Source organism: Lontra canadensis, unplaced genomic scaffold, assembly GCF_010015895.1.
Source record: "Lontra canadensis isolate GAN:19392208 unplaced genomic scaffold, GSC_riverotter_1.0 scaffold5, whole genome shotgun sequence".
Classification (NCBI taxonomy): domain Eukaryota; kingdom Metazoa; phylum Chordata; class Mammalia; order Carnivora; family Mustelidae; genus Lontra; species Lontra canadensis.
This window is the reverse complement of record NW_022630999.1, coordinates 14,423,246-14,447,621: the sequence shown is the minus strand read 5'-3', so window position 1 is coordinate 14,447,621 and position 24,376 is coordinate 14,423,246. Positions and strand designations below refer to the sequence as shown.

Here is a 24,376-nt window from a genome sequence, read left to right as displayed (position 1 = left end):
CAAGACAGGCCCTGAGCTGCCCATGCAGAGTGAGTAGTATTGCAATGAATGGCAACAAAGTGGGGAGCATACCAGAGGGCACAGGATGGCGGCAGAGGTGAAGACCAGGGAAGAGGCATGGTAGCGTGTTCGGAAGGTGGAAAGGAGAATCTGTTGGGTTTGTTGAATGATTCATCCCATTTTCTAACCCAGTTATCATTCCAGCACTGAGCTTAAAGTTGTACAGTGTAGATGATATAGTGTCAACTTTTAAAAATACCCATTTTGAGGGGCATCTGGGTGGCTCAGTCAGTTAAGGACTGCCTTCGGTTCAGGTCATGATCCCAGGTCCTGGGATCGAGTCCCACATGGGTCTCCCTGCTCAGCGGTGAGCCTGCTTCTCTCCTCCCTGACTCGTGCTCTCCCTCACTATCTCTGTTGCTATCTCTTCTCTCTCAAATAAATAAAATCTTAAAAAAATAATAAAAACAAAAATGCTCATTTTGGAGTCAGTGAGACCTACATTTGACCATTAGGCAAATCGTTTAACCTCTCAGAGACTTGTTATCCCTTCTTAGTGAGGAAACAAATCTGTATTTCTTAGGATTATCAAGTATCCAAAGGAATGGCAAGACTGTCCGTGCTCCTTCCTAGTATATCTCTATTCCTTCTTACAGCTTGTCTCGTACGAGATACTTGATAATGTCTGTTGAAGAAATGAGCAAGGCCCTCTAGTTTGGTGACCATGACGGAGGTGGTTGCTTTTCATGAAACAAACACAAGAGGAGATAAGTATGTTTGAGAAATGCTGGATTTAAAAGAAGAATAAAGTAGATTTCTTTACCCCGAGACTTAGTCTTTAACATGCTGATTGGCTTCTCAAATCTCGAAGAGGTGCATATAGAGTGAGGGCTTGACAAACACATATGGTTATGAGCCCTTTTATTACCTCACTCCTTGTAGGATGGTTACTTTATGGAGTATTCAGCTGGGTGGTACCTGAGAGAAATCCTTCCTAAATTAAGTGCCTGGAGATTACCGATGAAACTATCAATGCTCGGATAAAATGAAGTGGGTTGGGGGGGAAATGAGGTTTGGCTTTCTGTGAACTAGGCTGAACCCTAGAAGACGTTCATCCGGCCGTTACAGCATGGAGCCGGCTAGTCTTGCTGACTGAGCATGCCCAGATGACTGCTGACTAGGAGTTAAACCCTAGGAACCCTTGTGGGTTAGGTAGCTGGACATGGGAATGAGGGATTGATAAACCCCCGCTGGAAAAAAGCACTCTTGGCCTGGAACATCTCTGGTGGGTCCTCTCCCCCAAAAGGCTAAGACAAATGAAATGATGCTGTTTTAAAGAAAGAGTCCCTCCCATCCCCCACCTGCCGAAGGTAGCCCTGGACAGGGAGGAATAGTGAAAAGTTAGAGTCTTTTATAACAAGGAGATAATTAAGAAGGCACAGTGACTGGGGACAAGGTCTGAAAAAAGCTGAAGATAGAGAAGTTTGGGTGTCCAAAGACTGCACACATTAATACACGATCCACCAGACGGGATGAGGAAAGCCTATGTTGGCAGGTAACAAAGAGTGAGCCTTAGTTTTGACTTTATGTAACACTGACTGAGGCTACAGAATGAATCCTCTTGGCCTCCCCAGGAGACCTCAGATCCTGGGCCCCCAGCCCCAGAAGCTGGAAGAGGGCAGTGTCTGCAAAAATTTCAGCAGCAAAGAAGTAAGAGAACTGTAGGAGGCAGTTACAAGCATCACCTGAGTACTTGTGTGTAACAGCCAAAATTGTGCCGAGGCAGTCCTGACCCGGGGCCCAAATGGGTTCCTGAGGCTGACACTACCAGACACTCCTGCCTCACCCCCGGAGCCCCAGGACCTAGTGCCCATCCCAGGGGCTCAGACATTTTGCTTTGTTTCACATTGTTTTATTTTTCAGATTTACATTTTATTTGTATAACTAACAAAATTTGAAGCTATTCAAAGTATATAGGATGATGATTTGATATCCTTTATGAAAGGATTATTACCCCATCAAGTTAACACATCTGTCAGCTTATATACTTACCTTTTTTGTGTGTGTGAGAGACCATTTAAGTTCTACTATTTTAGCAAATTTCAACTATACAGTATAGTGCTATTCATTCATTTTATATAATCCATTATTCATTTTATAACTGCAAGCTTGTACCTGTTACCAACCTCTTCTCATTTCCCCCTCCCTGGCAGTCACTTTTCCACTCTCTGTTTCTATGAGTTCAGCTGGGGTTTTTGGTTTTCTTTAGATATTTTTTTTTTTTTTTTTTTTTTTTAGTAAGTGATACCGTTCAGTATTTGTCTTTCTCTGTCTGACTTGTTTCACTTAGCATAACGCCCTCCAGAGACATCCATGTTGTTGCAAATGACAACAAATGAAAAAGAATTTCGTTCTTTTTTAAAGCTTGAATAATACATATTATATATGTACTTACATATATAATTATTTTCTTCAAGATAATGGTTTTGCTTGCTTTGGATATATACCCAGAAGTGGGATTGCTGCACTGTATGGTAGTTCTGTTTTTAATATTTTGAGGACCCTCCATACTGTTTTCCATAGTGGCTGCAGCAATTTCCATTCCCACCAGCAGTGCACGAGGCTTCCCTTTTATCCACATCCCTCATCAGCATTTGTCATCTCTTGTCTTTTGGACCATGGCCATCTTGACAGGTGTGAGGTGATACCCCACTAAGGTTTTGATTCCCATTCCTGTGATGATGAGGGATGATGAGCCCTTTTTCTTTTTTCTTTTTTCTTTTTTTTTTTTTTTTTTGAGCCCTTTTTGGTGTACCTGTTGACCGTTTCTATGTCTTCTTGGAAAATAGCTCTTCACATCTTTGGCTTATTTTTAAATTGTGCTCGTTGCCTTTTTTTGCTCTCAAATTGGATGAGATCCTTGTATATTTTGAATGTTAACCCCTTATCAGCTATGTGGCTTGCAGATATCTTCTCCCATTCCATCAGTTGCTTTTCCATTTTGGTGATGGTTTCCTTTGCTGAGCAGACGCCTTGAAGTCTGATGGAGGTCCTCTTGTTCACGTTTGCGTTTGTTGCTAGGCATTTTAAATGGAGCCTCCATATGGAAGGCTCAGAACAATGCTTGCACATCTGAAAATCTTACCCAAAGCTGGCTTCCCCTTGTGTTAGATGTAGTCAGTCCCCACTTTTAAGAGCCTGATATGGTTTAAATACGGTAACTGGTGGCCCTCACTTTCTAAGGCTATGATGCTTGGTAAGTAAACCAAAACAAATGTCACTCAAGAGGCTTAGTCATTCTTGGGTGGTTGACTCAACTTTGTAAACAATTTATCAGGTGCCTACTCCAAGGGCGACCTGTGCGAGGCATAATAATAAAGCCCTTAGCCAGGGCTAACGTGGAATAGATAAGGTGAGATTCTGGACCAGGAGGACTATGAGAATCTCTTCCCTGCCACCCTCTCTGGCTGGAGACATTCCCCAAACCCGTGCGAACTAAAGGGGTATGTGCTCCAACTCTCTGCCTCCAAACTGTGGTCCACGGATCTTCTGATCTGTGAGCTGGTAAGAATAGAAAGTATTTAGAATTGTTTATAGCAATCTGACATTGCTGTGGCATTTTATTGTATTTTATAAAACTAGAGGTGTGATTAGGGGAGAGGGGAAACACCAATCCTTCACCACAGACCGTTTGAGAAACACTGCTCTAACCTGAATGTCCCCTAGGCTCTCTAGCTCTGAGTTGCCACATGTGTCGCATTAGCACACAAACTCATGTCTTCCCAGTTCTTCCTCCCTTGGCATTTGCACAGCCCCTTCCCTCCCCACAGTGTCCTTGTAACCTGCCTGTCTGGGGTCCCCTGGAGATGTCTCATGTTTGTTCAAGAGTGAATTGTCCCCCAGATATCCACAGATGGACACTCCACTGAGCACCTGCCGCCACCATCAACCAGGACACACCTGTCCTCCCAGGGGAGGGCACTGTCTCCTGCTTTCTTGGGGCACCCAGCCACTCCCCTTCCTGCACTCTGAGCCAGGGCCCACACACTGGCATTACTTCTTTTCTCTGGAGATCTGTAAGCCATGCAGGACTGGCCGGGATGGAAGAGCTCGTCTCATCTGATTTTCCTCCTTCATCTCCAGCCCTAGGAGCAAATCACATCCTTCAGTAGATGCCTTGGGGATCACTAGCCCCTCAAGGTACAGTTTCGTGCTAGCCAGTCCCCCCATGTAACCATGTGTTTTCCAGAATTTTCAGGGGTCTATAAAGATCATTTCGTTAACTGGCAGCCTTCATATGCTTCACATATCAGTGCATGTTTTCATCTTCACTTAGGTTCCACGAAGCCCCTTTCATCTGGGGACCTGAGAGCTGTGACCAATGACGCAGACAGCACAGGAAACAGAACTATAACATTTACGGTTATAAGTTCCCCTAGACTCGGAAGGCTGGTGCGAGTCAATTCAGACAACAGCACGGAGGATGTTTCCGTGTTTACTCAGAATCTGGTGAGTCCTGAGTTGGGCAGGGCTGGCAGGCTCTGCGGGGTGGCCCCTTGCTTGTCTTCACCCTGTGAAGCCTGGCCGATGCGCCCCTTTGCCCAAGCAATGACCATTTCAGCTGTGCTGGTTTTCAAACCAAACACTTGGCACACACAGTTGTCAGAAAACTCTAAGCAACTTCAAACTCTGTGTCTAATAAATGAAAAGGAATCCTTTTATCATGAAAACAGACTTAAAAGGAAACCCAAAGCAGAGGTGCAGGAGTAAATTCTTTAGGATATGTCTGGGTACATCTAGATTTAACATGTAAAATTATATACATTATTTAGCATGTATATATGTACATAATTTGTGTGTGCGTGTTTAACCTGTATCCAGAACCATGTGTTCTAAACTTCACCAGCATTTTACCATCACCACCATCCACTTACCTTTTTATTTAAATGGATAAGCCTTCAAGCCTTTTGATATATATATATATATTTCTTTTGCATCCTAGGAATGTGACTTACTAGGTATGTGTGCTTGTATGTGATTTTATTTTCTACAGGTCTACATTCTCAAATGGTCTTCTTGAATGTAATTAATTCTTGATGCCATTCAGCCTTCTTTTTCCATTCTTAAACAGTGTGTACATGGATTTCATTGATGGTTTGGCTGTGGCTTTACAATTCTAAGGAATAATCACTCCAAAGTTAAGTTTAGAAGAAACAGCAAGACTGAACCACATGTCCGCCTTTAACCTCCAAGCCATTTCTCTCCTGTGCGATGCAGCAAAGTTGAATTTGGCTTCTGCCTTGTCTTTGCCTTTGTCTGCAATGCATTTAAGGGAGCAGATCATGAGGCTAGCAAAAGCTCTGAGTGTAGCACTGAAAAGAGGAAGTATGAATTCTCTAGTTTACAGATGCGCTCTAGGGGAAATAAAAATAAATTAGGTCGAAAACTAAATTCTGTAAGGAGCTTAATGTGCCCAAAGGCATCAAAGCCTGCCCAGGGTCAGTTTGCATTTTGAATAATGACAAGAATTATATCGGCCCTATAAAGATGCCTTGGCCCTAACCCTAGTTCTTTAAAAAACAAAACAAAACCCACTTTTTCAGAGGGTGATTGTTTCAAGCACGAGTTTCCACTAGTTTTCATTGAAAATATATGCTCTTTTAGATGAGTTTGGTCCAACCAAGCTGTAGTGAATATGGTAGCCAGCATCCAGTAGTTACACAGTAGTAACAAACAACTCCCAACTCTCAGTGGCTAACAGTAACAAAGTGGAGACTGTATACAGTCTGTGGGGTGGATGTGGGTCTGCTCTCTGTCTCTCCTTCATTCCAGGACCCAAGGTCAAAGGGCAGCCCCTCTCTTGGGCAGCGGCTGTATTTATAGCAGGGGAAAATGAAGTGAAGGAAGAGCCTCGTGATGACTCTTAAAGTTGGGCTCAGATGTGCCATGTGTCACCTATGCTCACATCTCATTGGCTGAAGAAAGTCACGTGAGCAAACCCGATGTCAGTGGGCTGGGGAAGGTTGGTTAGTCATCCACAGAGAGGAGGCCCTGAGTAATTGGAACAACAGAGCAATCCACCAGAGGGGGCTAGCCTGGTAGTCTGAATGCTGTTTGTCAGACATTTTCCTTTGAAAACAAACTACTTTTATAATACAACACAATTATAAACAGGAATTAAAACCCCCAAACTAGTTATAAGACTCTGGGGCAGGTAATAAAAGTCTTGATTGATTAAAATCCCATTATTTTAAGGTTTTCTTTTTCCTCTCATGATTCCTTCCACTTTAAGAACCAAGAGGCAAATGTCAAGGAAATATATTCACAATGGCAGGTGTTGGCTGGGGCAAGGGAGGGTAAGATTAGGGCTCAGGGCTGCAAAGGACCTGCAAAGGGGTATCCGGGGCCAGGAGACTTGGGCCCAACTGTTGGTCTTTTCTGTGGAGACAGGGGCAGGCTGGTCTGGAAGCACAGCCTGGGCCATGCCACAAGTCAGGCGTGGTGAGAGAGGAGATCAGTCTTCTTGAATGGACCAGGTGTGTGGCTCTTCTCAACATGCAAGGCCTTTCCCTCTCCAAGCCAAACACCCACCGTGCCCGCAGCCCAGCCTGGTGCATTTGTCACAGAGGACAAAGGCAGGCTCCTTTTCTTGTACACAAGGCACCAGACTGTGTATCAGGTTTTTATGCAAGTATACTCCTAGACGGGACAGTCTGTGTCGTAAAGCAGCATCTAAGCTATACTTAGAGGCTTTAGAAATTCAGCTCAGGGGCCCACACTCTCTGTGCCTGTAGTATATGAGCATGAGGCAAACACCTCACTTGGGAATTGAGCGCCCTGTTGCTGCTCCTTGATCTTCTGCTAACTGCTTGTGGCGGGGGACAGGTCCCTTGGCCCCTAAAATCAGATCTGGGTTAGCTCTGTGAATTAGAGCAAGCTACATATCTCTTAAGCCCCAGTTTCCTCATCTGTAAAATGAGGAAAACGGTAATGATGATAACGGAAGCCATTTTGAACATTCATCCAGTCCCACGTGCTGTCCTAAACTTTCTTCTTTACTGCTCATCATCTGGCCTTCGGTTGTGGGCGGGGGGGATCCTCAAGCATGGGGGAAGTTAAGCAACCGGCCTACAGTTACGGCCCAGGGGCCGCGGAACCTGGATGGGACCCCGGGGGCCTCTGACCCTAGGTCATGCTCGCATCTACCAGGCTGTCCTTTCTTCTAGGAGCTTGCATATGGATTAGCATGGATCATGGGTACCGAATGCCTAGCACACCGCTTCACATGCAGCAGACTTGAGCTAAATGATAGCTAATGCTGCTATTGCTGTGTTTGTGTTCTTGGAGATGTGAGAGGCTCCTTGCCTCTCCCAGTAGTCAAAAGACTGGTTTCGCAGGGGAAGGCAATTTTTCTGGGACACCAGAATTGGCTGCCATCCTTATCCTTATGTGCTACAGTGATTTAATGAATGGAAATGAGGTCATCAGAAGAGGATGACATTCGCCTGTCACCCCGTAACCTAATTACCCTTTTCCTTTGGGGAAGAGCCCCTGCTGTTCTAGAACACATTTCTCTGAGTGATGATGAGAGCAGGGGGCTGAGCCAAGGTCAGGTCTTCATGCCTGGACAGAGCACTTCGACCTTGAGCAGAGGAGAGGCTGGAAGGCAGAATGAGGCCCCAGGGCTGGGGGCAGGGTCCAAGTGACCTGAGCCTGGAGAGCCAGGGGAAGGACTCCTCCCCAGAGCAGCTGCTGTGGCCAAGTTGAGGTGGGTTTGGCAGGATTTGTTTGACTAAATGTCTATGAATAAATGTCATTGAAATACCCTGACTACTCTTCCACTTCAGTAGTCACAAAACATGTCAATAATGTAGGGAGAGGAAAGAGTACACTGAGGAAACGGTAAAACTAGAAACCAAAGTGCTAACCCTGACTCTTTCCACGTGTGTGTGTTTCTGAGTATGAAAACAACACGTGGTTGTTGTCAAAATAAAATGAGAAGACATTAAAGCAGTACATTATATGGGGTGGGGGGGCGTCACTGTATATGACTCCATATACAATAGCAATGGAGTCAATAAATTCAGTACAACTGACATTAATTTGAAGACATTCCTATTGGGTTTAGGCTTGTGTCTTCAAAAATGCAGTTTTAGGGGCACCTGGGTGGCTCAGTGGGTTAAAGCCTCTGCCTTCGGCTCAGGTCACGATCCCAGAGTCCTAGGATCGAGCCCCGCATCGGGCTCTCTGCTCAGCGGGGAGCCCGCTTCCTCCTCCCTCTCTGCCTGCCTCTCTGCCTACTTGTGATCTCTGTCAAATAAATAAATAAAATCTTTAAAAATAAAATAAAATAAAATAAATGCAGTTTTATTTGTGACTTGGGAAGAGGAAGAAACTTATTATTCACCTTCCTGGCTTTTCCATTTCCAGATCCTCTCTCCTTTTTCATGTGCAACTAGAATGTAAATCTGCAATTTTATGGCCTCTATTGAATAGGACCCTGGCTGGTGCTCAGCCATTTCAGGATGGCTCAGATTTGCTCCCCAGCAGCTCTCCCCAGTTGCTCCCCAGAACCATTTGGGACATAGAAGAAGTGGTAGAGACAGATTTTGGAGGTGATGAAATAATCACAACCTTTTCTCTGAAATGACTTACCAAAGACATCTATTGAGCATGTGTTTCGTGCTTAGATCAGCCTTCAATCTGGTTGGTGAACAGAGAGATATGACTGAGGCAGGAATCAAGTTCAGTTGTAGAAGAAGTTCAGAATTACTCAGCCATGTTCACGTAATCAAATGGCTTTGATTGCTTTTGGCGTTCTTCACCGGTTTTTCTAATTTCAGATTTTCTGATTCGTTAGCAATGACCTGCTAAGAGATTGTTTCAGGCAGTTGATGGTTGAGTTTGCTTTCACACCTTTACTTTAAAGGACTAAATTGTTTCCAGCCCTCTACCATCCTCAGCTGGGGGGACAAGGCCATTGTAACATTTTGCACATAAAACCTACACCCTTTCTTGCTTTTTTGATGGGTAAACAAAAATGACCATTTTCATCAGTGACTCTGGGTAGTTATAGCTTGTGAAAAAAATTTAGACCCTCCATTACACTTAATATCATATTCTGCATGTAGGGATAATTGTAGGAATACATTTGTAATGTTATAGCTCAAAATATCTTCTTATCCCACATAAATTCACTTTTTTTTGAGCCATGCCATGTCAACCTGCCAAGATAATCAAGTAACATTCTCTTCTACCCTGAAGAAATAAACACACACAGACACAGAGAAGGTGAATCATCAAATTTTATGAAATGAAAACTTTCTACAATTTTAGAGCTTTTTCGTTCATTTCAAAGAATGTGTGAACAAAAAAGTATGAATTGAATTCTATAAAGCACTCCAAGTAGAGCCGAGGGCTAATTGAGTGATTTTCATTCCAGTGCATGTTTAGATCGTTTGGAATCATTAAAAAGCAAAGTGTTCTGGTTTTGAGGTTTCTGATGTCTGGCCTTTTTTCTTTTCCATAAAGCCAGTAATTGCGTTTAAACCTCTGTGCTATTGTGGAGAGACAACGATCATCCATTTTTGTCAATGTTACTGCAACGCAACCAACACAGCCTTTCAGGGCCACACTTAGAAAATAATACAATGCATGGGTGGTGTTGTGAATTCTGTCCATTACTTCTTCTCCCAGAGTCCGAGTTTGTTGCACAAGATAACACTGATGTTTTAAGAAATTGTGAGCACATTTCCCATAGAACAGAAACTAATTTTTTGCAACTTAATCGAGAGCCCAATGGGATCGTTAAACTTGGCCCCTTTCATTTTCAGAGCAGAGAAGGATCAGTGTCTTTGTGTTACTGATCACTCTTGCCCCTCGCCCCCCAGTTTCTTGGGGTCTCTTCACTAGCAAGCTCCATGCTAACTAGACTCAGTGGTCATTTTGGACATTCACCACCCATGTGTCATTGTGGCAGTTTGGTTTTACCATCACAGTTCACTGGACTATGTGCCGGCATATTTTCCACGTATAGAAATATTCAGTTGTCACTTGCTCACCTATTCACTGTTCAAACCGGAATTTGGCTCGTGGGTCCAGGCCCAGTAGCTTCGAATAACCAGATATGTTTCTTTTTCTTAGAACTTTGGCTCTTCCTTTGAAAAAGCAGATAGAATGAATTCCCATTCATGAGAATGGTTTCTCTTTTCTCCTTGTATTAATTTCCTGTGGCTGCTGCCATAAATTGCCATAAACTTGGTGGCTTAAAACAGCAGAAATGCATTACGTCACAGTTCTAGAGGCTAGAAGTTGAGACTTCATTTCACTGGGCTAAACTCAAGGTGTCAGCAGGGTCATTCTCCCTCTGGAGGCTCTAATGGGGAATTCCTTCCTTGCCTTTTGAAGCTTCTGGTAGCAGCCAGCACTTCTTGGTGTGTGGCTTTGTCATCTAGTCTCTGCCTCCATTGCTCACTTTCGTATCTCCTCTTTTCTCTGAATCAAATATCCCTCTGTCTCCCTCTGTACGGATGTATGTGAATATAGTTCGGGCCCACCTCGGTAGTCCAGGGGAATTTCCAATCTCAGGATCCTTAATCACATCTGCCAAGTCTTTGCCAAAGAAGGTAATATTCAGGGCACCTGGGTGGCTCAGTCAGTTAAGCGTCTGCCTTCAGCTCAGCTCATGATTCCAGGATCCCTGGGATCAAGCTCGCATCAGGCTCCCTGCTGGGGAAGCCTCTGCCACTCCCCCTGCTTGTGCTCTCTCATTCACTCTCTATCTCTCAAATAAATAAATAAAATCTTAAAAAAAAAAAAAAGTAATATTCACGGGTTCAAGGGATTTGGATCTGATATTTTTGGAGAAGGGGGGCATTTTTAGCCTACCAAACTCGTGTATAAAAAAGCAAGATGTCACATACTACCTTCTGGTGTTTCCTAATGAATCACCTTTTCTGTAATCTCAACTGGTAGTTTTATTAAAGGTTTCCATTGCTTGTAATGGCATAAAGCCCATGAGAATCAATGTTCACTTCTATATAAATGTGAATTTGGACCTTTCTGCTAAGTAGGGCTATAAATGGCTATCTTGCTGGGCTCCTTGAAAAGCTTTCTGATCTAGCATTTTTATGTGGAGATTGGCTCTGTCATAGAGGGTCAAGTATAATTATTTGGACCTGGTTTTCAGTTGCTTATTTCTAGCTGAAGATTTTCAATTAGCACCATTTAGGAACTTAGGTCTTCTATCCATTCCTGTTAAGGAGAATCACTTCTAGGACTTAACCAGTTCCACTTTCTCTAGCATGGTACCCGGGCACCCTCCAAGCTGCCACTCCCTGGGCTGCTCCAGACTTCTCACCTCTTCTGGGAACCTTGAGCTCTCCAGACCTGACTGCTCTCTGCACACATGATGGTGCCAGCCCTGATAGAAGTAAGGAAGGGCACATAAAGAGGAGTCATTTGCCTGAGCTCATCCTTCAGGAGCACGGGACCTTGTGGTTTTCCAAGTGTTAGCTTATAGGACTTTCTGGTTAACCTACATGGAACCTTAGAGACCTTACCTTTCTGAAGTGTTTGGCTTTCTGCAGCCCCTTTTCTCAATGAAAATCTGCCCACGATAGAGACTTTTTGGCCAGTTCAGTTTCCCTTGCTTCTTCTGGACAACAATTATCCCGTCTAGAGACTGGGACCTTTAACAAACCCATCGTGTTGTGGAGAACCAAGTGAACGTGCTGCATGTCTTCCTTCTCCCTGTCCCTTTTCCCAGCTGACACCAAGATAATTTGGTTACTCTCTTCTTCAGTGGGAATTTCAAACCTGAGATTGACTTTTAAGGCCCACCATGAGAGAGATCTGTATAAAAGACTAATGTTCTGTGTTCTTATCAGGACCATAGGGAACTGGATTTATAAAGACCCTCAGAATGAAGAGATGCTCCAGAACATTCTAGCCCATCTTTGGCCATCTTTGGTCTGACAATTTTATTCTCTTAACACTCAGTCCTGTCCATGTGTACTTTTGTGGATCTACAGAATGTACACACAATTTGAGGGGAAAAAATGGTCAGATTCTATGTCATGGTTGACTCCACCAAGGATGGTGTATCAAAGCTCCCACTTCACCCCAGGTTCATCCAAAACACTCATAATGACCCTTTGTAATATTTGAATGCTTAAGAATTATATCTTGCCAACACACACACACACACACACACACACACACAATATCATGGCGACCCACACAAAAAAATCTGAAGAACACTGAGGTTTGTGTAAAATCATGTGATCAAACAATGAGGAACTATAAAAATGCCTTCATCTTTAAAGAGATTAGCCTGAAGAAAATAGTTGTCTGCTAGTCACCTTGGGACCAGAAAGGAATTATCCTCAACCTTGATCCAAGTAGAAACTCCTTTCCCCGAAAGTCTTCTTTCCTCTAAAGTCCTACAAGAAAGTTTGTACCTGATATACAATGGCAATAGTATAAAAGAAAATATAAAACACAGGTTTTCTTTTGCTTTCCTTTTATAGTGAATGCAGTATATAAAATGAGCTATTTCTTTGAATCCTTACAAGTTCTGGCCAATGGTGATTACGTCCTAGCCAGGCCAGACCACAAAATGGCATCTGTCTGCGCTAACCATCCCTACCAACTGACTTTTTACATTATTAAACTCCTTAAAATTGGAGCAAATATCTTGTGAATTTCTTAGTTGCCTAGAATCTCATTGAGCTTTCAATGGTGAAAGAGAGTACAGTGGAAAAAAACGTGACTTCTGGATTCCTGTGGGACTAGATTAAAAACTGGGCTCTCCCACTTGTTGGCTGTGAATGAATTATTTAAATTTTCTCACCCTCAGGGTTTTTTTAAATCTGTCCAGTGGATATAATAAGGCCCCTAAAACAAAATTAAATAAAATGAGTTACATAATATGCCTTGCAGAGTATCTGGCACATATTTAGGGCTCAGTAAAAGGTACTGTTTGTGTTTTTGTTAAATAAATGGGTTAGAAATGTCTTGGATCGCCTTGTTTCTACTGTTTCATGGTATAAACATACTTTATAATTAAATTTTGTAAAGCACTTTTTAAGTAGCTTATTCATTAAACAAATATTTATTGAAATGTCAAGCATAGGATGATGAGTTAATACTTATTTACAAAGCAACTGGAAGTAAGTTTCTGCAGTATGCACCAAAATTCCAGCCTAACTATTTCTTTGCTTTATGAGAAAAGATTTATTTTATTAGGCATGTTTTAGAAATTTCTCATTGCTTAATACTTTCATGCCATGGTTCTTTATTTTAAAAATATGTATAACCTTCCACCTTAACCAGAATCCTGATGTCCTAGTAAAGAATTGGCTAATGAGGACTTAGATACTTTTCTGAAAGACTTTGAAAGGCTCAGGGCATGCCGGTTCGAACGTTAATATGGCAAAAGATCAACTAGGTTAAGTATATATATACAAGTGAAATGTTATTCCATATTTTAATGCAGAAATGTAGGCTCTGAGAGATTAAATGTCCTGCATAAATGCCACAGAGCTGAAAGTTGGAAGCACTTATATTTGAACGTAGGTCTGATCAACCCATGGTTCCAATTCTACTACACTCCTCTGCTTCCATTTTTATATTAATGTGTGTCCTCTTCCTCCTTGGAGGAAGAAGAGTAATCATTCAGGCAGCTGGAGCCAAATAGTGTCCAATACAGTGCTCTAGGAGAAAGGGTTCCTATCTTCAAGTGTGGAGATCTGGCTTCTGGTCTCAGCTCTGCTCCCAACTAGGCCAATGATTGGGGGGGATGGAGAGGAGTTCCCTAATTCCACCCTCTCTGAGCTTCTCAGCAGCCTCTCAGCTGTAAACTTTAACCCAGCACAGAAAAGTCAGTAGGGCCCCTGGCCTTCTTGAAGCCAAATCTATCCTTCTGGCCTCTGACAAATACTTTTCTCTGTGATTCTGTAGGAACCAAGGATGTGAAATCCAGAAGACTGAGATCTCAGAGACCCAAGGGGGTGTTACCATATTGTCATTTCAAATGAAAGGACTACTCAGGTCATTCTGCACATACTTGGTCATCAGAGAAAAGAAACCATTGGTCCCTTCCTGAAGTTGATATAGTAAAACACTACGGGATTTACTTTTTAGAACTATTTTTTTAACTTTTTTATTTTGAGATAATTTCAGACTTACAGAACAATTGCAAAAGAGTACAAAGTATACTATTCATCCTTATTGCCCAAATGTTAGCTTTTAGCTATCTGCTTTATCATATCTCTTCTCTCTCCTCTCTCTCTCTCTCGCACACACACACGCACACACACTTCTGAAATTTTAAGAGCCAGTTGCAGGCATGATTAATCTCTATATACCTCAGCTCATATTTCTTTAAAACAAGGCCTTTCTCATATAACCACAGTATAATTTTCAAAATCATGAAATTAACATTGATACAGTGCCATTATATAATCTATAGATCTTATTCAAATTTTACAAGTTGTTTCAATTCATATCCTCTAGAAAAAAAAAGAATGTCCAAGAATATCCTAAAGGAAAAAATCCACAGTGTAAAACACAGCATTTAGTTCTCAGGTGTCCTCAGTCTGCTTTAATCTGAAAGCATTCTGCAGTCATGCTGACTTCTGTGATGTGGCCATTTTTTGAGGAGAACAGGCCAGTTATTTGTAGAGTGTTCCTCAGTGTGGTTTCATTGGACATTTCCTCACAGTCTGATTCAGATTGTGCGCTTTGGTGGGAATGGCGTGAGAGACGCCGAGTTCTCCTCCAGCCTCACGTCAGGAAGCACCGGTGCTCACTCCGCCCTGTCGCTGGTGATGTCCCCGACTTAGGTGCTCTCCTTCAGGTTTCTCTTGGCGAACTCACTATTTCCCTTTCTGTAATTAAGTATTTTGTGAGGAACTACTTTGGAACTATTGAAATACCCTGTTTCTCAGCACAACTTAGCTCACTAGTATAAGCAATCATTTTTGGATTCTTACCTGTGAAATATTTATTACTGTAGTGATTGCCAAACGGTGGTTTTGCTCATTCTGTTTTTCCTTCTGCATTTACTAGTTGGAATTCTACAAAATTTAATTTCTAATGACATTCCAGAAAGACTCCATCTGTAAAAGAGAAAATATCTGGGCTAATCTAAATCCGTGGGAAATAAAAACCTCTCCTCTCCTCTATCCTTAATCTCAGAGCCTAGGTATTCAGCTAAGTGGCTTATCTATCTGTATTTAATACAGCAGAAATATGCAGAGCTGTTGGAAGTTGACTCTAAGGCCACTTTCTATTCAAAATTCCTAATCCTGTCTGAGATCCTTCTCTTGAGGTTTACCTTACACTTTTCCCTATAAGCATTGGTCTTCTTCTCCCTTTTCCAGCCCTCGCCACCACACACACACATGCGCACACACACACCTCAGAATCTGGTTCTTATTTATTTATTTTTAAGTAGGCTCCTTGCCCAGGGTAGAGCCCAACGCAGGGCTGGAATTCACAACCCTGAGAATAAGACCTGAGCTGAGATCAAGAATCAGATGCTCAACTGACTGAGCCACCCAGGCACCCCTGGAATCTGATTTTTAAAGCTCTCTGTCATCTATTAAAGACTCTACTCACCCCAAAGCTCCTTCAGGGCATGAGTGCCAGGTTGACATTCCATAGCCACACTCATTCCCTTTTGCTTCTAGCACTTTCAATTACCTGCTGTCCAGTCTTGAAGCTCAGACACTCAGGATGAATCTAATTCGATTCTCTCACTCTCCAGCATAGAATGAGTAAATGCATTATTCACAATTTCTCACTTTTGGAATGACTTTTTGGAAAAAGAACTGATAGCAGACCTCTCCTCCAGGAGTCTTCCGAAGTACACAGCTATGGTTAGGGCTCCTCTCCAATTAATTTCTCTCAGATTTTTGACCTTCATCTCAACTGCTCTCATCTTGAGAACCATTCTTTCCCTGGGACAATCATTCTTCATCCTGTAGACATCACAAGACCCTTAGATTATTCCAGTAACTTATGTATTTTGGGGGTAGTTAATTTTTAGTTAAACCAAAGAAGCAAAGGACAAGATCACTTCCAAGAAAATTTTTTCCTTCTGGTCAGTAAACTATGTTACTTTTAATATTAAGAAGCTGGATGTCTCTTGTCTTATAATAGTATGCCTCTTTCAAGCAGAATGGGAACCTTTAGGAACCACTCTCCAGTCCAAAACCCATGGCATTGTCACTTGTTTTTAGGAAGAGGAATACATTTATGATGAATATTTTATCATAACTCTTTAGCTAAGAATAGAAATAGTAGGACTGCTAAATAAACTAATATTTTTCCCCCAGAAACTTCTAGGGAATCAAATCAGTGGTCACTACCAGAAATTACCTTTGGGGAAACCAATTCTTCATGAGTGACCTTGCTTCTTGATGAGGAAATGTTGAGAAACAATACTTTTTTCTCCCCCCCTTAAAATTCCCAAATGACAGCATTTCCTTGCCTTGCTCTTGAATAGGAAAAAAACAAAAAATTCAACAGTTTTTGGACACTCTGGAAACAGGAAGCTCATATTCTGTGGAAAGTCACTAGACCAAAAGCCTTTCTAGAACTCTGATTCCAGGTGCATCCATTGCACCAGTGTTGAGCCAGAGCAGTACACAACCAAGCTTCTGTTAATTAATACCGTATTTCCAAATACTGACTGATGAAATAAACTCAACTGCTCTGTGAATTTTATGATAATTTATCCTAGACCCTTCTGACATGGACATAAACACCTTGAAAACAACCTACCTATAAGTTCAGATACTATCATAGAAGGCAGGTCAGAAAAAGATGTGACCTATAGGAATGAAAGGGTGAGACATTTTAGTGACCTATTGGAAGGAAAGGGTGAGACATTTTATCTCAAGCCTTCCCTTCTGTGGTTTGAGATTTAGAACTTTCAGTCACTATTGTTAGGGGAAGGACTACCCACAAGGGATCTGGACAATAAAACACTGGGTGGGGCCCATCTCTATCAGTTGAGCTAGACAAGACATTGATAGGCAACAGGCATCAGGGGCTTAGATTAAATCTTGAAAAATACCCTACGTGAGGTGGGAAACTCTGAACATCAAGGAGAGTAAGAACTGCAATGGAATGAAATACATCATATATTAAAACTCATGAGTTTATAATAATCCCAAAACAAACAAAACAAAACCAATGGGTATGTTTGCATATTGGAGCCACAGGACTCATTTTTCTAAAAATTGGTATAAAGGGAAAAAAATCGAGTATTTATCCTGTCTTTTCCTGCATATGCTGTACCTCAGTGTAGCAAAGTAGCTGATGAGGGAAAGTTCTTCTTTATAGAAGAATTCCAGAAAAGAATGAAGAAGGAATGATTAAAAATATCAGTGCCTTGCCACTGCAAAAATAAGGGACTTAAGCATTCATATCAATGACTTTATAAAACTATCAGGTGATAAGGCTGGTGGGGAACTTTAAAATAAATAGATCAACCTGGCAACACTTGAATTCAACTATTAATACTAACATGTCCAAAAGAGAAGCAGTCTTGTAATGAGATGCAGAGGAAATATAAAGTACACCCTGTAAAACGGTCTTAACAAAAACTTAAATCTTATTCTTACTACATTTCTAGATTTAACTACTAGTGTGTTGGAAATATAGGTGACAGAAGAACATGTTTAACAATACCATTGGGATGCAACCAGCAAAATCTAGAATATAGGAAGCTCTGTAAGACAAATGACCCAAACTCTCTAACAAATTAATTACAAGAAAAAAAAATTAGAGAAGGGAAACCTATAGATTAAGAGACTCCTGTGAAAAGCATCAAACAAATGTGTTGTGGGGACTTACTAAGGATCCTGACTCAAACGAACCAACTGTGTAAAATAAACAAAAAACCATGTACTAGATCATCAGATATATTTGAACACTAATTGAATATTTGATAATATTAAGTAACTGTTGATAATATTTAGATGTGATGATGGTATTGTGATTATGTTTTTAAAAGAGCCATCTTTGTCAATATTTACTACAACATTTACAGATAAAACGGTGTTTGGGGTTGGCTTCAAAATAAGCTACTGAGCACAATGTGGGTAGGAGTATTACATAAAATAGGATTGGTTCTGAGTTGATAGTTTTTAAAATCATCAGAGTGGCAAATGAAGGTTCATTATATGCTTTCTATAATATACAAACCATAGCCTTAGATATCTCAAAAGCAATGTGTTTTCTTTCTCTGATAAACCATTTTTGCAATTGAACACTGAGTTTCACACCGACAAATAGGTTGCCACATTGTTAGTGTTCTTGTGTTTACATAGATATGTGCCTAATTTGAGCATGAGAATAAACTCTGAAAAAAACTTGTATCTCCTTCAGTTGGGATATGTGTTAGTCCTCATATTATCTGGGAAGGCAGGGGCTGATTCTTCTTCCTGTCTGCACAGGTCAGTGAACGGCTGATATTATACCAGCATGTGGAGCATGAGAACACCGGCTGGACTGCAGAAGACTCTTTCACATTCACAACGTCCTCCCCACCAGCAGCTCTAGGTCCTGAGGAGTTTCGTATTACTATTTCATACGAAATTACCGAGCCTGGTCGGCAGAGTCGTTTGCTTGCAAATACAGGTAAGGCCACTAAAAGATGTGGTCAGTGGCTTATCTGTAATTATTAAAGTAGGGACAATTTGGAAATAAATATTCTCCTTATGAATTGGAAATGGCATGATATCAACATTTGAAATAAAATGTATACGGTTATAAAAATGTATTTCTTTATGTGTGCTCTTTCTCTGAGGCTCTTTTTCCTCTCATAAGCTTTAATAGTTGTAGTTAGGGGGAAAATGGAAAAGTAGCTCTAAAGGATTTTATTTGTAACTCCAAATGGGGACTTTACCATGCCTACGATTGGAAACCATTTATAGAAAATGAAAATAACAATAGGGCAAGTTCCTGAAAGGAAAGGGGTATTGAAAGCTGCACCTGTTTCTACGGCAAGAGAAGGTCCAGTGGTAGATAAGTGAGAAAATTAACATTTTAAAAGTGAATCTCAATATTTTAGAATTCTCTTGCCTGAAATACTGACCTAATAGTTAGGATATGTATACTTAAAATACAATTTGTTATATGCATTGTTACCTTGAGTAACAGTGCTAATTCAGGATCTTGAGCAACACAGGGGTTTAGAATAATCCACTAGGATTGGGAAATTTGAGAGAGAAAGAGCTTTTACAGGTGTCATCTGAAAGTTCTAGTGAAATGCCACTATGTTCTTTATATTTTCACAGGAGCTGCTGTCAAGGAGGGAGACAAAGTTCTCATTGATCAATCTAATTTAGATGCTTCTAACCTCTTGTTGAAACTGCCCAAATCTCAGCGATCTTATTATGAAATCTGGTTCCAGGTTACGTCTCTTCCTCACCATGGAACCATCATGGTTGGAGAGAGGAATATTACCAAAGGAAAACCCAACTTCTCTCAGTATATAGTTAATAAATTTGGAATCCTATACCTTCACGATGACTCTGAATCTCTGGCTGATAATTTTACCTTTGCTGTTTGGCCAAAACAAAAGAGCAAATCCACCACCAAACCAGAGGCCAACTTCCTTGAAGAGATGTTTAACATCACTATCTCCCCTGTTAATGACCAGGCACCAGAATTAAAGACAAAAGGGCTTCGGTTGAAGGTTCTGCAGGGGAATAGTTTGGTTGTGGGACCTGGAAACCTAAGAGTGGAAGATCTAGACAGTCCTCCAGAGGAGATCAGATATATGATCATCCGTAATCCTAATAATGGCATTTTAGCAATGGCTCACCATCCAGACATACCTGTTCACCATTTCACGCAAGCTGACATTGATAACTCTCAGGTATGGTTTATACAAGACGGAAGCCCATCTTCAGGTGTGTTTTACTTTAGTGTGACTGATGGCCAACACCGCCCACTTTATAAGCTCTTCCACCTGGATGTCATCCCCATTTCCATCACCCTTGTGAACCTCACGGACCTACTTCTCCCACAAGGCGAGACAACTGTCCCCATCACCAATACTCACTTATCAGCAATGACCAATGGGAAAAGCCCTCAAATCACTTACAAGATGACAAATCCCCTCCAACATGGGCTTCTGCTTATTGAAAACCAGGTGGTCATCAGCTTTGAGCAGGAAGACCTGCATTCAGGAAGACTCTGTTACCGTATGACAGATCTCACGGCCTCAGAGGACCAGCTGTATTTCTCACTATTTACACCAGAAAGCAACCTGACGGGACAAATGCTGAACATCAGAGTGCAGCCTTTACTGCGTGTTAGGTCAAACCTGACAATCGCCAACAGGGTGGTTTATCCGCTGAGAAGAAAGGACCTTGATGCCACTGAGCTTGCTAATAGGACTAACAGTGATCCCAAATTTGAAGTGACCGAACCCCCTGTCCATGGGAGACTTGTACGAAGAGTGGGCCGAGGCACAGCGATGGAAAATGCTACTCTGTTCTCTCAGAGGGACATTGACCAAGGGTTGTTGATGCTTCATGCACATGCCAACCTAACAGACAGCAATATGCTGAATGACTCCTTCACCTTCTTGCTCAGGGCAGACCAGGTACAGCCAGCAATAGGTCATCTCACCTTCAGCATAGTGCCACCTGACCCCTTATGTTTGCAAACCTTTACCCCTGATGTTTCTTTATTAGTCACTGCCCATAACCTTGTGACTTCAGATCTCTCTCGGGGAAAGCCTGTGGTTTCCCCAGGACCCACGGCGAATACAGAAACTCTGGGGAAGCTGGCCCAGACCAGGCAGCAGGAAACAAATCCCTGGGAACAACACCGTGGTGAAGAGCCTACTCTGGATGGCAAGGCCTCTCCAACCAGGGTCATTTGGCCACCGGACACTACCAATGCCAGTCCTGGAACACCCACCCAGCCCAGGGAGAGCAGTTACCCTTTGATGGTCATTGTACCCTTGGCTGTGGTGGTCTTCCTGCTGATAGTAACTGCAGTGGCTTTGTGTGTCTGGCTGCTGGGCCAGAAGGTAGAAAAGACAAAACCTCTTATCAAGCCCCAGACTAATCTGGAACCTACCACCCCAAGTCCTAGGCCAGAAAGGAGCAGAACCGTTCCCACTGTCACAGTGACACCCCTTCTAAAAAGCTCCAGCAATCCCCCGGTCAGTCTTTTCAGGGACCCACAAAGTGAGCAAATGGTTTCTCCAGCCACTGAGCCAGTGGAGAAATGTGCTCCTTGGGAGACATGGATGAATCTGGATCCCGATATGGTCAAGCTCTGCCGACAAACCAACCCAACCCTGAAGCACAACCAGTACTGGGTGTAGACTGAGGGCTTTTGTTCTGACTGACCACCTACTGTACTGGGATAGGCACTGGGATATAAGGTCAAAGAAATGTTAGATCGATCAGCTGAGGAAAGCCCAGCCCTGCCAGTCACTCAGTGCTCAGTTATGGCGCCGTGATGAGATGGGAGCAAGTGTTTATTGTAACTCATACAACACTCCTCTGATGTGCTCCACAATGAGCTTTGTCTGCATTCTTGGGGACCTGACTCTGAGTATAAGATTTTGTCAATATTCAAATCCTTTATCAAGGTGCTACCAAACATGCTGGTCCAACTGGGATCAGCAGTATTAACTTGGGTGCTAAAGTTAATGGAGGAAGCCTTTGGATATTTTTCACTAAGGATTCATTCTAAGTGAGTCAGCAAGGAAATGCAGGAACTGTTTCAGCAAGCAGAAGAGGTGATTTATCAAATCAGCAGGTTTATTCCTAGTGTACTTCTGTAATGTCTTTTCCTCCTTGGGGTCTCGAGGTTTGACTTCCTAGGACAGGAAATGCCTTGGTGCTCCAGATAGTAGAATACTCTGATCCCCCTTTGAAGGTATTCACTGAGCATATTGTGTTCCATCAAGAGGCTTTATCTATTCTGATTTGTAAAATCAAACCTGTGGTACAAATATGATTTGAAGCCCCAAGAAATAGAAAAGTCTGTTCAATATTTTGTGATGCCTCAATTTGGCTTAACTTTACAATGAATTGAAGTAATGGCAAATTTGTATTTGACTTGTCTGGTTGAGCCTACGATTGGCAGATTCAGGCTTCAGTTTCTGTAATTGTAAAATGAAGATATGAGTACTTGTTTTAGTTAAGAATGCTTTGGGTTGCAAATCACAAGACATTAGCTATGAGTGGTTTGGATTGGGGATTGGCAAACTTTATCTGTGCAGGGCCCCATAGTAAACATTTTAGACTTTGTGGGTCCCATATGGCTGTTTATTTTTAACAACCTTTGTTTCTTAACAACCTTTTTAAAAATGTAAAGACTATTCTTAGTTCCACAAATCCTAGTTTGCCAGCTATTGATTTGGCTAAGCAAAAAAAGTGTTGAATTATTTCAATTAACAGGCAGCTTACAGTGGACATTCCAAGGCTGGTTCAGTGGTTCAAAGATATCATCAAGGACTGAAGCTCTTTTGTTCTTTCTTTACCTTCCTCAAGCTGTTGGCATTTAATTTTTCTTTCTTTCTTTCTTCTTTTTTGTTTTTTCCTTAGTTCCTTGTGATTGTGAGGGGCTGCTTAAGTTCCAAGCAGTATATTCACATTCAAAGACAGACATTCTAGTGGGGAAAAAAACCAGATATGGCAAAAAGACTTTTTTTTTAGAGAGGAACTTATTTATAATTACTATTATTTTTAATCTTACAAAAGGAGGACTTCTCAAACATTTTCCCCCTTTTATGTCTCAGTCCAGAACTGAGAAATGGGCAAAAGGAAATGGAATTTCATGACTCATCTCTCCGGGGACTGGGAGAGGATTCTACCAAGTCAGATTTCAGTGGATGAGTCCACCATGTAATCAGGGGAGGCGAGGCAGTGGATAAGATCTACTAAAATACTCTTCAAATATGAAACACTTGGGAAATAAGAATTTTGACCTTTCAGATGGGTGTCTACTTTAATATCTCCTTTTCATATTTTAATGATTGTCTTAAAGCCAGTGGCTAGTGTTTCTAGGGTGGAAGGAAGCATTGCCCCGGAAGGGGGGGGCAGTTGACAGGTCTGGAGACATTTTTTGTTCTCACAACAGGTGCTACTGGGTATAAGACAAGGGTCCTGCCAAAATCCAACACCGCACAGAACAGCCCCAACGAAGAATTTTCTGGTCTAAAACTTCGACAATCCCCGGGTTGAGAAACCCTGGTTAATGCCACAGTGAAGGGTCTTTTTGTCTACCCAGTGAAAGATTAATAAACCCATTACCAACTCTAAGCAGCAACTATGTTCTAAAAACAGAATAAAAGAGTGAAAATTCCATTATGTGGTTGAAACAGTAATTGGCAAATGTTTTTAAAAGAGGTTGTATTAAAAAACAAACAAAACTTGCAGGCAGCCTCATTTCTTTATATTCCTTGACAAAGGAACAGATTTTACCTTGTATTAACAGGTGGGACACATCAGGAGGAAATTCAAAAAAGTGAGGCAGTATATTTACAAAGGTAAAGATGAAGTCGAAGTGTCCCCAGATGTCTAACACTCCTGATGTGTTCCATGTGCACAAGAATTTTTTCTCATCCTTTCCCTCTTCTTCTTCTCTAGGTTGGTCTTCTGTCCCAACCCAATTTTAACTGATCTTTGTGGAAACAGACTCCATAATCTACAGAATAAAAGGAAGCGTCGCGTCTTTAGGCCTAGAAATAACTACCCCTGTCTTAGAGCCCTGGATCGAATGCTATGGACAGCTGGTACTAAAGAAAACTTCTCCACTCTTCTTCCTAAAGTGATTCTCCCCTACCTTTCTGTATTCCTGAGTTATATGTCACCCCTTTCAAGTGTTTTTGTATTTGATCCTTTTAGAAAGGAGGAGGACCGAGAGCCTTAACCCAAGGTTGGTGTGATCACGATGCAACTCTGAATTATTCTCTCTTGGCTGGGCAAGGAGAATGCCTGTTCTTTGAGGAAGAGCCAGATAGAGTTGGCTCTATGACCACATTGGCCTCTTGCTTGCTTCGACCATAAGATCTGTGAAGTTAGGTTTACCAACCTGGCCAAAAATTCTGATTTCCCATCCTCTTTCCCTGATAACTCTGCAACTTCAAACAAATAAAATTAGTATCCATATTGGAACGAAACAGACACCGATGCTTTGAAATGATATTGCACATTGTTTGTGAGTGTGCCTGCTAGAGCAGGAATATCAGCGAGAGGTCCAGATGTCAAGACTCAGTAATTAATAGAGCTTGGAAAGTTTTCTTCCAGAGCATCTAGAATATTCTTCTGATTTACAGATGGATTCAATTTAAAAAAAAAAATGCCTACCATTTGGTGCTGGCTCAAAT

General features: G+C 41.8%; 1 protein-coding gene across 2 annotated transcripts in view; it reads left to right on the top strand.

The window, feature by feature from the left end:
* Nucleotides 1-22,570, top strand: part of LOC116864169 (chondroitin sulfate proteoglycan 4-like) — a 65,904-nt gene extending 43,334 nt beyond the window's left edge. For both annotated transcript variants that reach the window (XM_032851473.1, XM_032851471.1), the window contains 3 exons: nt 4,337-4,509; nt 18,471-18,654; nt 19,314-22,570. In XM_032851473.1, coding sequence (XP_032707364.1) covers nt 4,337-4,509; nt 18,471-18,654; nt 19,314-21,361 — 2,405 coding nt within the window. In that variant the 3' untranslated portion in view covers nt 21,362-22,570. The remainder of the gene's footprint in view (nt 1-4,336; nt 4,510-18,470; nt 18,655-19,313) is intronic.
* Nucleotides 22,571-24,376: the final 1,806 nt, after the last annotated feature.